At 37.6% G+C, this 15,258-nt stretch overlaps 1 protein-coding gene and 1 pseudogene across 1 annotated transcript in view; both read right to left on the reverse strand.

Annotated features, from left to right (window-relative positions):
* Positions 1 to 1,261: 1,261 nt before the first annotated feature.
* LOC124244664 (40S ribosomal protein SA-like) lies at positions 1,262 to 2,126 on the reverse strand (annotated as a pseudogene).
* Positions 2,127 to 6,700: 4,574 nt separating this feature from the next.
* The window catches only part of ZNF397 (zinc finger protein 397), a 47,024-nt gene continuing 38,466 nt past the window's right edge, over positions 6,701 to 15,258 (reverse strand). Inside the window, exon 5 of the mRNA XM_046671327.1 lies at positions 6,701 to 9,262. Coding sequence (XP_046527283.1) covers positions 7,636 to 9,262 — 1,627 coding nt within the window. The 3' untranslated portion in view covers positions 6,701 to 7,635. The remainder of the gene's footprint in view (positions 9,263 to 15,258) is intronic.

A 15,258-nucleotide genomic window follows, 5' to 3' on the forward strand; every position in this document is an offset into this window, starting at 1 on the left:
AACATCAATAAACGTTACAAAAGAGAGAGAGAGAGAGAGATAATTCTCATTTAGATCAGGGGTTGGCAAACATTTTCTGTCAAGGACCAGATAGTAAATATTTTCTCTGTGGGCCTACAGTTGCAACTAGTCTGCCACTGAAGCAGAAAGCAGCCTTAGATAACACACAAACAAATAGGCGTGGCTGTGTTTCCATTCAAACTCTGTTTACAAAAACAGGTGGCTGGCTGGCATTCCTTCAGTAATTTGCTGACCCCTGATTTAGATGGATACTTTCTCCAATAGAGTATGGCTTACAGGGAAGGAATGTTCTCATTCTCATGGAGCTTCCAATAGGGCCCACTGGACCAAGTGAGTCTGGGAATTCCACTGGCCCAGTGTAATTAACTATCATTGAGTAAGCAGACTAAATGAAATTCAGTGAAAACATTTAAAACCTATTTATAAACAAATAAACATCTTGTCTAGAGAAGTGTAATGTAAGCGATAAATATGTATTTTATGATGTTGTAGATAGTTAGATACAGTCTGCCAGAGACGTGGATCCCAACTGTTGGAAAGAGATCCCTTTTAATGTGCCCTGGAGGCTCAGCGGCAGCTCTCTGACAGCTGGAGTGACCAAAGGCTTGAAGGGCATCCTAGGGAGGTGTGGAGAGATGAGTGTTCTAAAATCTTTGGGAAAGCAAGGCTCTTCCTGGTCTTGTTCTAGGAAGGAAGTCTTCCTCTGTAAGAAGCAAAATCCACAGTTCCATAAAATTACTTGGGTAGTGCACCGTCTTTTCCTATTACCTTGAAAAGTTTGTGTAAGATTGGTTTATTTCTTCCTTTAATGTCTGGAAGTATTCCCTGAGATAGTTGGCCTGGAATATTCTTTATGGGAAAAATTTTAAATTACAGATAATTTCCTTAATAGACCCAGAACTATTGATATTATATTTCTTCTTGTGTTAATTTTGGTTGTTTTCAAACTTTTTAGATAAAGTTATTAATCATATCCTTTATATTATATCTGTAATGGCTGTAGGATCTGTGCTGAGGGCCACTTTTGCATTCCTTACACTGACAAATCATGCTTCTTTTATTTCTTGATCAGTTTTGCTGGAAGATTATCAATATTATTCTTTTCAAAAAATGAACTTTTCGCTTTCCTTTTTTTAATGTTTATTTTCGATTTCATTAATTCGTGTTCTTCTGTTTCCTACTTTTTTTTTTTAGAAACTTTATTTTCCATTTTCTATTTAAGAGTCCGTGGAAGAGCAGCTTAAGACCACTTGGTGGTAGTTCCTACCCCATTCAGTGGCCTGAGCAGTGGTAGCTGCAGACCAGTCTTCAGTGGCAGGCTGAGCACTTCAGTCTTCATTAGGGAACTGCTGAACAGGCACACAGGGCACCTGCGTGACTTCAGACCAGTCTGTGACCTCAGGTTGAGTAGCAGTAAATTCGGGAGCTGGAGCAGTCCATTCTCCCTGAAATTCCTCCTTCGTCATGGCCTTTTTAGCAACGGCCTGCTCTTCCTCTTCAATCTCTTCAGGATCTCTGTAGAAACAGAGGCCAAGCGTGACTTCCCATGGGTATTCACAGGAGATGGTGCCACATATGTGCAGAACTTCCTGGGCCAACATCCGCTACATCAGACCCCTGAGCAAGCTCTCTTGTTGTTGCACAGGATGGCAATGTCTATATAGTGCAGAGGAGAGTCTGTGTTACACAGAGCAATGGTAGGCAGGTTAACATAAGATGCCTCTGTAAGAGGCGGGTAGTCAGCCATAAGATGAGTAACCACCAGAACTCTTGGCTCCTGGATGACTGCCTGGATCTGGTTAGTGAAGGTTGCAGGAGTGAAGTGGGAAGCAATGAGAGTGGCTCTAGTGGTGGCAGCAAACTTCATCACAACTTGCTGGTCAGTATTTGTAGAGGATGTGACACTGACATCAGCCAGGTTTTCAACAGCAACAATGGCACGAGCTGCCAGCAGAAGATTCTCCCAGGTTCTCTTCAGATTTATGATATAGATGCCATCATTTTTCCTTTTGTAGATGTACTCTTCCATTTGGAAGTCAAGGTTGGTGCTGCCTAAGTGGGAATCCCTCCTCCTCCACTTGCAAGACATCAAGGGCTCTGGACATTGTGAAAGTTTCCCTTTAAGTTATAATGGGAACTCAGAACAATGCTGTATGGACCCCTCTATGGGTAGTACGAAAAGGCTCTACTTTCTTTCTTTAGATTTACTTCCTATTCTTTTCTAACTTCTTGTGAGGGATACTTAGATTGCTGAATTTTAGCCTTTTCTTTACAAATACATGCATTGAATACTATAAATTTCTCTTTAATTAGGGCTCTAGCTGTACCCCACAATTTTCGCTATTATCCAGATAAGAATATATTTTAAGTTCCATTGTGCTTGCTTCTTTTATCCATGGGTGAATTTAAATTGTCTTTCTTAATTTCCAAACATTTGGGAATTTTTTTTTTAGTGTGTGTGTCTTAGTGATTTCTAGCTAATTTCATCGTTGTCTAAAAACATACGCTAAGTCTGTGCTGTCCAATATGGCAGCCACTAAACAGATGTGGCTACTTAAATTAATTATAATTAAATAAAATGTATTCATTAGTCGCACTAGCCACATTTTAAGCACTCAGTAGACACATATGGCTAGTGACTCCTGTAATGGCTACGGTGACTACTGTATTGAACAATACAGATAAAACACAGAAAGTTCTACCGTGACAGCACTATTCTAAATGATTTCAATCTGATGAAATTTGTTGAGGCTTACTTTATAAACTAGCACATGGTCAATTTTGGTAAATGTTCTCTGTGCACTTAAAAAGAATGAGTTTTCTGCCATCGTTGATTGCACTGTTATCTCTATGTCAATTAGATCATTGTGTTAATCCTGTTGTCCACATATACCATATTCTTAGACATTTTTTCTTTTTTCACTCTCAGCTCTCCAAGGTTGGCGTTCTCTTTTACTTCTTCTACCCTGCTTCTCTTTTACTGAGAGAGTTGTGCAGAAGTTTCCCACTAAGATTGTATATTTATCTCCTTCTCATTTTAGTTTGGTCAATTTTAGTATATAATACTTTGAAGCAAAATTATTAGATGTATTCATTTGTATAATGTTTATATTTTCTTGGTAAATTGACTCTTTTATCAATAGAAATATCCCATTTTTATCTCTAGTAAGACTTTTGCTTTAAAGTCTACTTCTTGTCTGATATTGGTACAACTATTAACAGTTTTCTTTTGGTTAGTATTTGAATGGAGTATCTTTTTCCATATTTTTACTTTAAATTTCCTGGGTCCTTGTAGTTATAGTGTGTTTTGAGTAAGTACCATATGATTAATTTTTAAAAATTCTAGTCAAGAATCTTTGTCTCATATTACATGTAATATAATTATTGATATATTCTGGTTTACATTTACCATATTCCTATTTGTTATCTATTTATCTTGCCTGTTTTATGTTCTTTTTCTGTTTTAGATTAATCAATAATTCTTATTACTCCATTTTACCTTCTGTTTAAGTTAATTTTGGAACACAGTATGTGGTAGGGGTCCAACCTCACTCTTTTCCCGTACAGCTATTCAGTTGTCCCAGCACCATTTGTTGAAAAGACTTTTCTTCCCCCATTGATTTGTCTTGGCATCCTTGTTGAAAATCAATTGACCAAAAGTGTAATTTGAAATTGCGAAGTATGAGCTCTCCAACTTTACTCTTTTTTTCCAAAATTGTTTTGGCTCTTCTGATCCCTTACATTTCCATATGAATTTTAGGATTATCTTGTCAATTTCTGAAAAAAATGTCAGCTGGGATTTTATTGGAATTGCATTGAATCTGTAGATCAATTTTGGGAGTATTGCAATCTTAACAATATTACATCTTCCAATCCATATGTCTTTCTATTAATTTATGTCTAATTTCTTTCAACTATGTTGTAGAGTTTTCAGAATATAGGTTTTGAACTTTTTTTGTTAAATTTATTCCCAAGAATTTTCTTCTTTTTGATGCTACAGCAAAAGGAATTGTTTTCTTACTTCATTTTCAGATAGTTCATTGCTTTGAGTAGAAATATGATTGATATTTGTATATTTATCCACATATATTATTTGGCATTTCTCTATAAGGAAGATTTGTCTCTTCTCTCATATTTATTTATATCACTATGGACTCATGTATATTTATTTGCCTTAGGAGCTCTTTCAGGTTGGCTCCTATGTTCCTTTGATATGCCCCCATTGTTTTGTTTTTGGGCTCTTGCTTCCTTCCCGGTACTACAAGATGCTCCAGGCTCACCTTGTATTTTCCTTGCCCTAGTCCTAGAATTGGCCATTTCTCAAAGGAACCCTGGTTCCTTTATTTGTAGAATGGTATTTACAAACCATGATCTGGGTATGATCGTTTATGCTGGATTGTCATTGCTCCTGGGTCTTCTCAGAAAACAGAGGTGGGTAATATATGTATATATACTAACCCATGTACACACGTTCTATAATTGTTTCTGTGTCTATCCTTTTGTGTGTGTGTGTGTGTATGAGTTCATATTGATGTCTATGACTCTAAGGATTCTAGTAACTTTTGATTGAATGTTGGATACTGTCAATGAAAAGTTAGTCTCTGCATAGGTTGTCATCCTCCAGAGAGGATTCACTCTTTTTTCTCTTCTAACTGGCAGCTTGTTTAGAAGCAGATGATTTAATTCACTAAAAGGCTGATCTGACTTGAGATTGCATTCCAGACTTTTTTTAGACTTAGTCCACACAAGTTTCATTCTAACTTCTAGAGTATAGCCTTTTAATGTTTACACTGAGATTGTGGGGTGTTTATAAGAGCACCTCCTACTTGGCATGTTCTGTACTCCAATATTTTTAATGCTTTTTGTTGAGGAAGATTGGCCCTGAGCTAACATATCTTTCCAATCTTTTTTTTCTCCCCAAAGCCCCAGTACATAGTTGTATATCCTAGTCGTATGTCCTTCCAGTTCTTCTATGTGGAGTGCCACCTCAGCATGGCTGGACAAGTGGCGCTAGGTCCCCATCCAGGATCAGAACCAGCGAACTCTGGTCTGCCAAAGCAGCGAATGAACTTAACCATTAGAGCACCGGGCGGGCCCCTGTAGTCTGATTTTTATTCACTATCACAGTGAGTCTGCTGAGAGTTCCACTTAACCTTCCAGTGTCCTTTGTCTAGATTTCTTGGCCTTTTGCCTTGCCAGTTTAAGAATCAGCAATTGCCGGGGAGAATCAACTGGCATAAAACGTCAAGCCCAATTCTCTGCATTTCCCTTCCTTTTTTACTTTGTATACTTCATTATTGTTTGAATTTTTCAGTAAGTAGTGTTATTTTTGTAACTCACTTCTGAGACCTAGTGAGCAAATGCATTTAGAAGACTGGGGGAGAGTGAGGAATGAAGGATGGCAAGGTGTTTAGTAGTGCAGTTCACCAGGAGAGGGAATTCAGGAAGAAGATATCATGAGTGTGTGTGTTAAGTTCATGAATTTGAGTTTACTTGTAGGACACTAGTTAAAAACGTGTAGTAAGCAGTTGGTTCTTAAAATGTATTCTTAGGAGAGATGGCTAAACTTTGGGTATAAATGTGATCATTCCATTTTTCTTCCTCACTTTTTACATTCCCTGACGAATAGTCAGTAACTGATGGTATACTTTTCTCTCCACTAACCTCTCAACCTACCATCATGGTAATGTCTTTCAGCTCCTCTACTTCTGGACCTCATGATTTCATTTCCAGATTTCCAAAATAGTTTTCCTTTCTGCTGCCTCATTCTCCCTTTTAATCTTAGACTCTTCTTAAAGCAGGAAGATGATCATGCCATTCCCTGGCTCAAGGACCTTAGTGGTTTTCCATTACCTTGAGATCAAAATGCAGAAATGCGATATCTACTCCAATAATACCTAATACTTTTGTTTTACAGATAACTAAACCCCAGAAAGTTGAAGTGCCTGCTTGTTTAACATCACACTCCTTAACAGTCTTTTCTCCTACTTTATTTTTATTTCCACCTTATTCTTGTTAAGTACATGTTTCAGTCATTATTTTCATAACATTTGAGCTTGACGGCAGGAACCTTTTTAAATTTTTTCTTCAGCAGCACTCAGTACAGTGCCTGACACTGAATATTTATTGAATAAATTAATAACTAAGCACCATAATCCACATCATTTCTTATACTTCCTTGCTTCTGTGTCTTTGTTGACTATTCCCTCCCTGCCTTCATGCCTCTACTCCTGTCCTTCAAAACTCAAATCTCAGGAGCTCCACAAAGCTTTTTTTTTTTCCAATCAGAATTGAATCCTACCTCCTCTGATCTCTTATAAGCATCTGGTCTACCTTTATGATTACATTGAGCCATGTGTTTTCTGGACACATCAGTGTTCACCATGTTTTGTTGGAACTGTATATTCTGTGTGTATACTGGAAAACCTAAAGAAAAATGCCTTGTACGTTCTATTTAACAGTGTTGGCTAAATTGAAATATTAATTGGATAATTGTGAGGTATAGTCAAAGTAAATGATAGTAGCATAATTTTAGCAAATGGTTAATACCAGAAAGACAATTTGAATTTATTTTTTAAAAATGGTTTCCATTTTTCAGTTGAAAACTTTGCATGTATGTAGCCTATTATCAATATGTATGTCAGAAATCAACAAAACAAAATCTAATGAGTGTTGCCACTTGAAAAAAAGATAATAGGTCCTTTTATTTTAAGACAGATTATACTATACAAATTAGTCATGTAGGTATTACTTCAGCTACCATTTTTGTTCAATCTATAGATGACAAGATAAACAGAGCAGCAGAGAAATCTTCACATTTTGACATATGGATTTGTTTTAAAAATTGTTTCGCATATTTAGAAACTGATTAAATAGCAGAATTGAAGAAGTGATTTCAAACCAGTAAAGATTATGGGCTCTACTATTGACAGCTAAATAGATTCATATTTGCTGTGAACATCACAGGAACTTGCAAACTCATGCTCACTAGGAAAACTAAAACTAGGCCAAAAAAAAAATCCTGAGAAAATGGGGCACTGGAGTTATATAGTGAGTAAGTTTAATACCAGAATAGCATAGCATGTTCACACACAGGGAATTTAATGATAACTAGTATTAGCATAAGGTAGGACTCTCCAGCTGTCAGGAGACAAGTGTGATATCAGAGTGAATGCCAATTAAGATATGAAAGGGATTTCAGTTTTGCCTACATTCCCTAAAATAGTTTCTCTGATATGCAATAGGTAACTTGGGCTCACTAAAGGCTTGAGATTCTAACACTAATGAATCTCCTGCACACCCACCACACTGGTTTTTACAATATCTGGTAAGGCTCTGCATTAATGTTATACATTTCTTACAATGACAAAACTCTCCTCTTGTGGATTGTTTGAATAAAAGACTAGAACTTTTCTTAACATTATAGCAGATAGGAATTTCTTTCCATTGTTGCTGATATTCTGTAAAATTTTTATTCACATTGAAGGTTTTCTCACAACTCACAGGATTCCTCCTCAGAATTTTCCCGAAGTTTAGTAATGTTTGAGCTCTGAGTTAAACTTTCATTATAAAAAACGAATTAATGTGTTTTCTCTCCAGTGTGGGTTTTTGTTTTTAATGTAGCACAAGAGTTGAGCCTTGATTAAAACCTTTTTCATAATCATCAATAGCATTCATAAGATTTTTTTCTGGTATAGCATCTCTGGTACTGAGTAAAGTTGGTGGACACACTAAAGGTTTTCCCACATTCATCTCTTTTACACTGTCTTCCCCAGAACCGACTTTGTCATGACTAATAAGATCAGAGAGTTGGCTAAAACTTCTGCGGCCCTGAACACACCTGTGGGGCTCCTCCCCACTGTGGATTCTCCGGTGTTCAATAATATCAGGGCATGTGTTGAAGGCTTTCCCACATGCATCACATTTATATGGATTTTCACCAGTGTGGACTCTTTGATGGTTAACGAGATCAGAGCGCCGACTAAAGTTTTTGCCACATAGATCACATGGATATGGTTTCTCTCCAGTGTGGATCCTCTGATGTAAGATGAGAGCTGAGCACTGACTGAAAGCCTTCCCACACTCACTACACTTATATGGTTTTTCCCCAGTGTGGATTCTCTGGTGTTTGACAAGGTCTGAGTTCTGGCTGAAACTTTTGCCGCACTGTGTGCATGCATAGGGTTTTTCTCCAGTGTGAATTCTCTGATGAAGAATAAGGTCAGAACTCTGACTGAAGGCTTTCTCACAACTATCACAGTGATAGGGCTTTTCCCCAGAGTGTACTCTCTGATGTTTAGTGAGGTCCGAGCTTTGACTAAAACTTTTATTGCACTGATTACAGGCATATGGTTTCTCTCCAGTGTGTATTCTTTGGTGTTTAACAAGATCTGAACGCCGACTAAAGCTTTTAGTACAGTCACTACATGGATAGGGTTTCTCCCCAGTGTGGATTCTCTGATGTAGGATAAGGTTTGAGCTCTGACTAAAGGTTTTCCCACACTCATCACATTCATAGGGTTTCTCACCTGTATGAATTCTATGATGTTTAACAAGATCTGATCTTCGACTAAACATTTTACTACACTGGTTACATGGGTAAGGCTTCTCTCCAGTGTGGATTCGTTGATGATTAATGAGATCTGAAAGTCTACTGAAGGGTTTGCTACACTGATTACATGGATAGGGTTTCTCTCCAGTGTGAATTCTCTGATGCAGAATAAGGACCGAGCTCTGATTAAAGGCTTTCCCACATTCATTACATTTATAGGGTTTCTCTCCAGTGTGGATCCTTCGATGTTTAATAAGGTCTGAGTTCTGACTGAAACTTTTGCTGCACTGATTACATGGATATGGTTTCTCCCCAGTGTGGATTCTCTGATGCAGAATAAGATCTGAGCTCTGACTGAAGGCTTTTCCACACACGTCACATTTATATGGTTTCTCCCCAGTGTGGATCCTTTGATGTTTTATAACATCAGAACTCTGACTAAAATGTTTGTTACACTGGTTACATGTATAAGGCTTCTCTCCAGTATGGATTCTCTGATGTTTAACTAGGTCTGAGCGCTGGCTAAAACTTTTACTACAATGACTGCACTGATAGGGTTTTTCTCCTGTATGGATTCTCTGATGTATAATAAGATCTGAGCTCTGACTGAAGGCTTTCCCACATTCATGACATTTATAAGGTTTCTCACCAGTGTGGACCCGTTGATGTTTAATAAGGTCTGAACTACGACTGAAACTTTTAATACACCAATTACAAGGATAGGGTTTCTCCCCAGTATGAATTCTCTGATGCAAAACCAGGGCAGAGCTCACACTAAAGGCTTTTCCACACTTATCACATTCATAGGGTTTCTCCCAGTGGGTGCTTCGATGCCTAATAAGGCCTGTACTCCAAGAAAAACTTTGGCCACATTCATCACAGTTATGTTGTCTTCTTTTAAAGAGGTTCTGATCCTTTCCACTTAATTTATCTCCAAATTCACAGAATTCTCTGCATTCAGAATGCTGGAGAACATTATCTCTGAGGTTGCTAGAGTCTTCAGTCAATGGTTCAATTTTTGCTGTCATTTCCTCCTCTGAAGCCACCTCTCCAGTCTTGGTCTTAGTCTCACCATCTGGAACAATAAACAAAATCCAAATGGAATGTATTCTTCATACTGTAAGAAAGTTTCAGGTGAAACAGAACAGTATTTACCTATAAAATGTCATCACATTATGGGAGTGCCCAGAAACACTGAAAACTATCCTCTGAGAAGGAAACCAGGAAGAATTAACAAGTAATGGGTCACGATAACCATTTATTGAAGTGGCTTACCAGATATGTTCTGTGTTTGTCACAGGAGATCTGGGAATACTGAAACCTAATCACAGTGGTTAGGGAAGTTTGACTAAATTAGAGCTAATACATAAACAATTTATTAACATACATAAGGTAAGCAGTGTGAACAAGTACTTGGTCGGGAGGGGAGAAGGAGGGAGTGGAGGAGGAGGCAGTGGCAGCTAGACTGTCACGGGGAAGGTACACCAACCAGGCTGGTCTAGAGGCTCCCAAGAGGGAAAAGAAAGAAGCACCATGCCCATGAATGGTCAGGACAGAATCCCAAATTTTCCAAAATAGGTCTATATAATCCTCTACCTCTTTTGTCCTGATTATTACCAAGGAAGTAGCCAAGAAAACATGATCCCTTTTTGGGAACAGCCATGTTCAGTGACCAAAGTTCCTTACTGAGATGTGTGAACCAGTAAAAGCTTAGGGAGGTAGGATCAGAAATCTTTTTTGAGTTGATTTTTGAGAAGGCCATTCCTATGCTCAACAATACCAGATGCCTGTGATGGTAGAGAGTGTGGGAGCTCCACTGAAATTCTTGACTATCAGCCAATTGTTAAGCGGTGTTTCTATAAAAGACACACCACTGTCAGACTGAACGTGGTCTAGAGAGCTGAAAACATAACACAGATTAATTTCAAAGGCAAAGTCCAAAATCCCAAGCATGCAAGTAGAGGCTTCTTCCCTTTGCCAAAGGCAAAGGACACTGGAAGAAGTATCTGGGTAAACCTAAATGTGTACGGGCCGATTTAAGCAATATGAATGTCTTATTGAGTTTACAATATATACAGTATTAAAATACATAGCAAAAATAGCACAAGAGGAGGGAGGTAAATAGAACTAAAATAGTACAAGGTCTTTGGACTGCCCTAGAAATAGTAAATTAAGATAAACTGTAATAAATCAAATGTGTATGTTGTAATTCCTAAGGCAGCCTTTTTCAACCAAGCTTCCATAAGAGAATAAAACATGAAATTATTTGAACGACTATTTTCTTAATTCTCCTCAAAATGGTACATAGCTAGTACCACAATAGACTATAGGAGAGACATTCATACATTACTTACAATGGATGCCTTAGAGCACTGGGTGTAATTCTCCCAAAGAATCACATTTGAGAAATGCTGCTATGAGGTAACCATTAAATAACAATAAAAGGATGTATAAACAATAAACTAATAGAGAAAAAAGGAAAAACAAAAAACCTGAAAATGTAAAATTAGGCACAAAAAGAGAGAAAGAAAAATGAAAAAGAAACAAAAGATAGGATAAATAAAAACAAATAGGATGATACATTTAAATCCAACCTCAACTAGGTTATATGTAAATTAACTATTCCAATAAAAAGCAAAGAAAAACCAACAACCAACATCATACTTAATGGTTAAACATTGAATGTTTTTCTCCTAGGAAAAAGGGAACAAAACAAGGATGCCTCTCTTACACTTCTATTCAACACTGTACAACTTTTATTCAATATACCTAGCCAACGCAATAAGATGTGAAAAATAACTGTGACATACAAACAAGAAAGAAAAAAGTCAAACTGTCTTTACTTACAGACTATACAATCATGTATACAGAAAATCCTAAACTTTCTTGAAAAAGTTACTGGAACCTGTAAATGAGTTTATTAGAGCAACATACAAAAACTAATTGTGTACTAGCAATGAACAATTAGAACCTAAAATTAAAAACACTTTTTTCAATTGCACCAAAATATGAAATACTTAGAAACAAATTCAACAAAATATGTTTAATATCTGTATAACAAAAACTATACAACATTGCTGAGACAAATTAAAAGAAAACCTAATAAACAGAAATACATATCATCATTTATGAATATTATTAAAATGGTGGAATTCTCCTGAAATTGATCTATAGATCAATGCAACCCCAATCAAAATCTCAGTAGGCTTTTTTTTGGTAGAAATTGATTCTAAACTTTAAGTATAAAGGCACAAAAGAGTCTAAACAATTTTGAAAAAGAAGAACAAAATTGGAGAAGTTACGCTACCTGATTTCAACCTTTACTATAAAGCTACAGTAATCAAGGCAGTGTAGTGCTGGCATAAAGACAGACATATCCATTAATGGAACAGAACAGATGTGCATAAATAGATCCAAACATATATGTAAAACTTATTTTCAACAAAGTTGCTAAGATAATTTAGTGGTAAAAGGACAGTCTCTTGTCAACAAAAAGTGTTAGAATTGGATCTCATAAAGACAAAAATTAACCCTGACTCTTTCCTTATGCTGTAAGTAAAAATTAACTAGAAATTTAATATAAACCTAAATATAAAAGCTAAAACTATAAAACTTCCAGAAGAAAGCAAAGCATAGATGACCAAAATTAATGCACAGAACTGTGAGAAAATAAATTTATGTTGTTTAAGCTACTCAGTCTGTGAAATTTTGTTATGGCAGCCTGGCAGACAAATACAGCATGTTTTTGAACTTTACACCTTTATGAAATTATACCACATGTATTCTGTGACTTGTTTTTGCTCGACATTATGTTTGGAAGATTCACCCATATTCATGTGTGTAGCTGTAGACCATTTATGTTCACTACTATAGTGTGATATATACTACAATTTATTTATCTATTCTCCTTCAATGGACAATAACATTTTACTATTTCAAACAATGCTGATATGAATATGCTAGTACATCTATCTTGGTGCACATATCCAAGTGTTTCTCTAGGTTATATAAACTTAGGATCAGAACAGTTGGGTCTTCGACTAGATATTTCCAAAGTGGTTAAATCAATTCATACTTCCATCAGGGGTGTATAAGAGTTCATGGCTGTACATTCTAACCAACATTAAGTCTATTCTCTTTTTCAGCCATTGCAATCAGGTTTTTATCTCCATAACTCCATCAAAACTACACTTATTAAAGTCCCTAATAAACTCTATCTTGACAAATCTAATGGTCAATTCTTAATCTTATTCTTGATTTATTTGCTATAGTTGATTATTCTCTTCTTAAAACATTTGCTTTCTTCTTGCTATCTTACCTTTCTCCTATTCTCCATACAATCGTCAGAGTGATCATTACAGTTACTATCCTGTGTAAAGAGCACCAATGATTTCCCATTTCACTGGGAATAAATTCCAAGTACTCACTATGGCTTAGAAGGTTCCATGATCTGGTTCCCTTTTCTCTTTCTGCCCTCATTTCATTCCACCACCACTCCTATTACCTGCCTACCCCAGGGTCACTCTGTTCCTGCTACATCTTGGGAACTCTGGCATTTGCTATTCCCTCCGTCTGAACACTCTTTTCTCAGACAGTCACATGCTTGTTCTCTCACTTCACTTATATTTCTAACCAGCTGTTACCACCTCAGAGAGGCGTAATGCTTGGTGGGCCTGCATTTTTGAGGCAACAGATATCACAGTTGAATGTGCTGAAACGACTAATTTGAATAACCTGTAAGGTTGCTACTATTGAGTGAGACTCAGAGTAAAAAAAGGCTCTGCAGTAGGTCCAGGTTGCAATGCAAGCTGTCCTGTCACACGACCTTATTAACCAGGATGACCAATGGCAATGGAAGTGTCTGGAGTAGTCAGAGATGCTGTATGGAGCCTCTTGCACGCCTCTATATGAGAACCACAGTGGGGTAAGGCCATACTCTCTTCTGCCAACAACTATTTTCTATGTGAAAAGCAGATCCTGGCTTGTTTTTGGACACTGAGAGACTTAATGCTTGATCACAGTGTACCAAATGACTATTACAAACTGACCATTGGTAATAGTTGTTATTTAATCCATCAAATCATTAAATTGGACATACAAACCAGCATTCCATTATAAAAGCAAGTCTGGAAGGGAAGTAAATTCCACGTGCGAGCAACTCAGATTCCCATAGTACCTGTTCCTACTGCTACACTATCTTTCCCTCTCAACCTACTTTCAGGACCTCATGGGAATTCCCTATTACCAGTTAACGGAGGAGGAAAAATACAGAACTGGTTTACAGATGGGCCTGCCCAGTGTGTGTGCACTAGCCAAAGTGAAGAGCTTTCACTTACACCCCTATTCAGGGGTGGCCTCAAACACACTGGTAAAGGCAAATCCTCCCATGGGCAGAATTTCAGGTATGGTTATCTACTTTTCACAGAAGGCAATACAGAAGATGCATGTCTATGCTGACTCATGAGTAGTGACTAATGGGTTATCTGATTAGTTAGGTTCCTGGAAAGAACAAGACTGGGAGACTAGAAATAAGGATTCTGGAGGAAAAGTATAAGGATGGACCTCCTAGAATAGGCAAAGAATAAATATATTTGTGTCCCATGTGAATCCTCACCAAAGGGCATCCACTGTGGAGAAGCCTCTCACTCAGATGGACATGATGATCCATGTTATAAGTGTCAATCAGCCTTTTTACCCATGCTTGCCCAATGGACTCATGTACAAAGTGGTCAGGGCAGCAGAGATGGAGACTATGCAAGGGCTTAACAATATAGACCTCTGCTGGTATACCTGTAACAACTGCTATGTGCCTAAGCAGCCAACCACTAAGGCCAACACTGAGCCCCTAATAAGGTACCATTCCCTGGAAAGGAAGCAGCCAGCCACGGGGGCAGGAGGCAGATTCATTATACTTGATTCCTTCTATAATGGAGGGCAGCAATTTGTCTTCAAAGGACTAAATATACAGTCCAGATGCAAATCTGCACTGACTTAAGAGAATGCTGTATTTATTACCATGGTATTTTATATAATTTTGCCTCCAAAGGAGTCATTTTACAGGGAAGGAAGTATAGCAGTGAGTTCACACACATAATTCATGGGTCTACCCATGAATAGGATACCACATGTCCTATCATCCACAAGTAAATAGATTGAGATACTGGTTGAATAATTTGCTAGAGGCTCAGTACCAGCTAGGCAACAACACTCTGATAAGTTTGGGGTGCTATCATACAGGATGCAACATACGTCTTAAACCAGAGGACAGTAAACAGTGCTGTCTTCCCCATGGCCAGAATACATGGATATAGGAGCCAAGGGTGGAAGAATAGTAATAATATCTCCTTGTACTATATACCTAATAATCCACTTATACTATTTTTGCTTCCTACCCCATAATTTTGGGCATTGTGTTTTTGGGGTTCTGGTTCTCAAAGGAGAAATACTTCTACCATGAAACAAAGTCATGATTTTCTTTGAAGCTGAGACTGCCTCCTGGCCATCTTGGGTTCCTTATGCTGCTGAACCAACAGGCAGAGAAGGAGTCACTCTACTGGCCAGGGTGGCTGACACCAATTACCAATGAGGAATTGGTTGCTGCTACATAATAGGGGCAAGAAAGAATATGTCTGGAACTCAAAGGATTCAATGGGGGTGCCTCTGCATTCTCTCATGTCTAATTGGCC

Source organism: Equus quagga, chromosome 9 (genome assembly GCF_021613505.1).
Source record: "Equus quagga isolate Etosha38 chromosome 9, UCLA_HA_Equagga_1.0, whole genome shotgun sequence".
Taxonomy (NCBI): domain Eukaryota; kingdom Metazoa; phylum Chordata; class Mammalia; order Perissodactyla; family Equidae; genus Equus; species Equus quagga.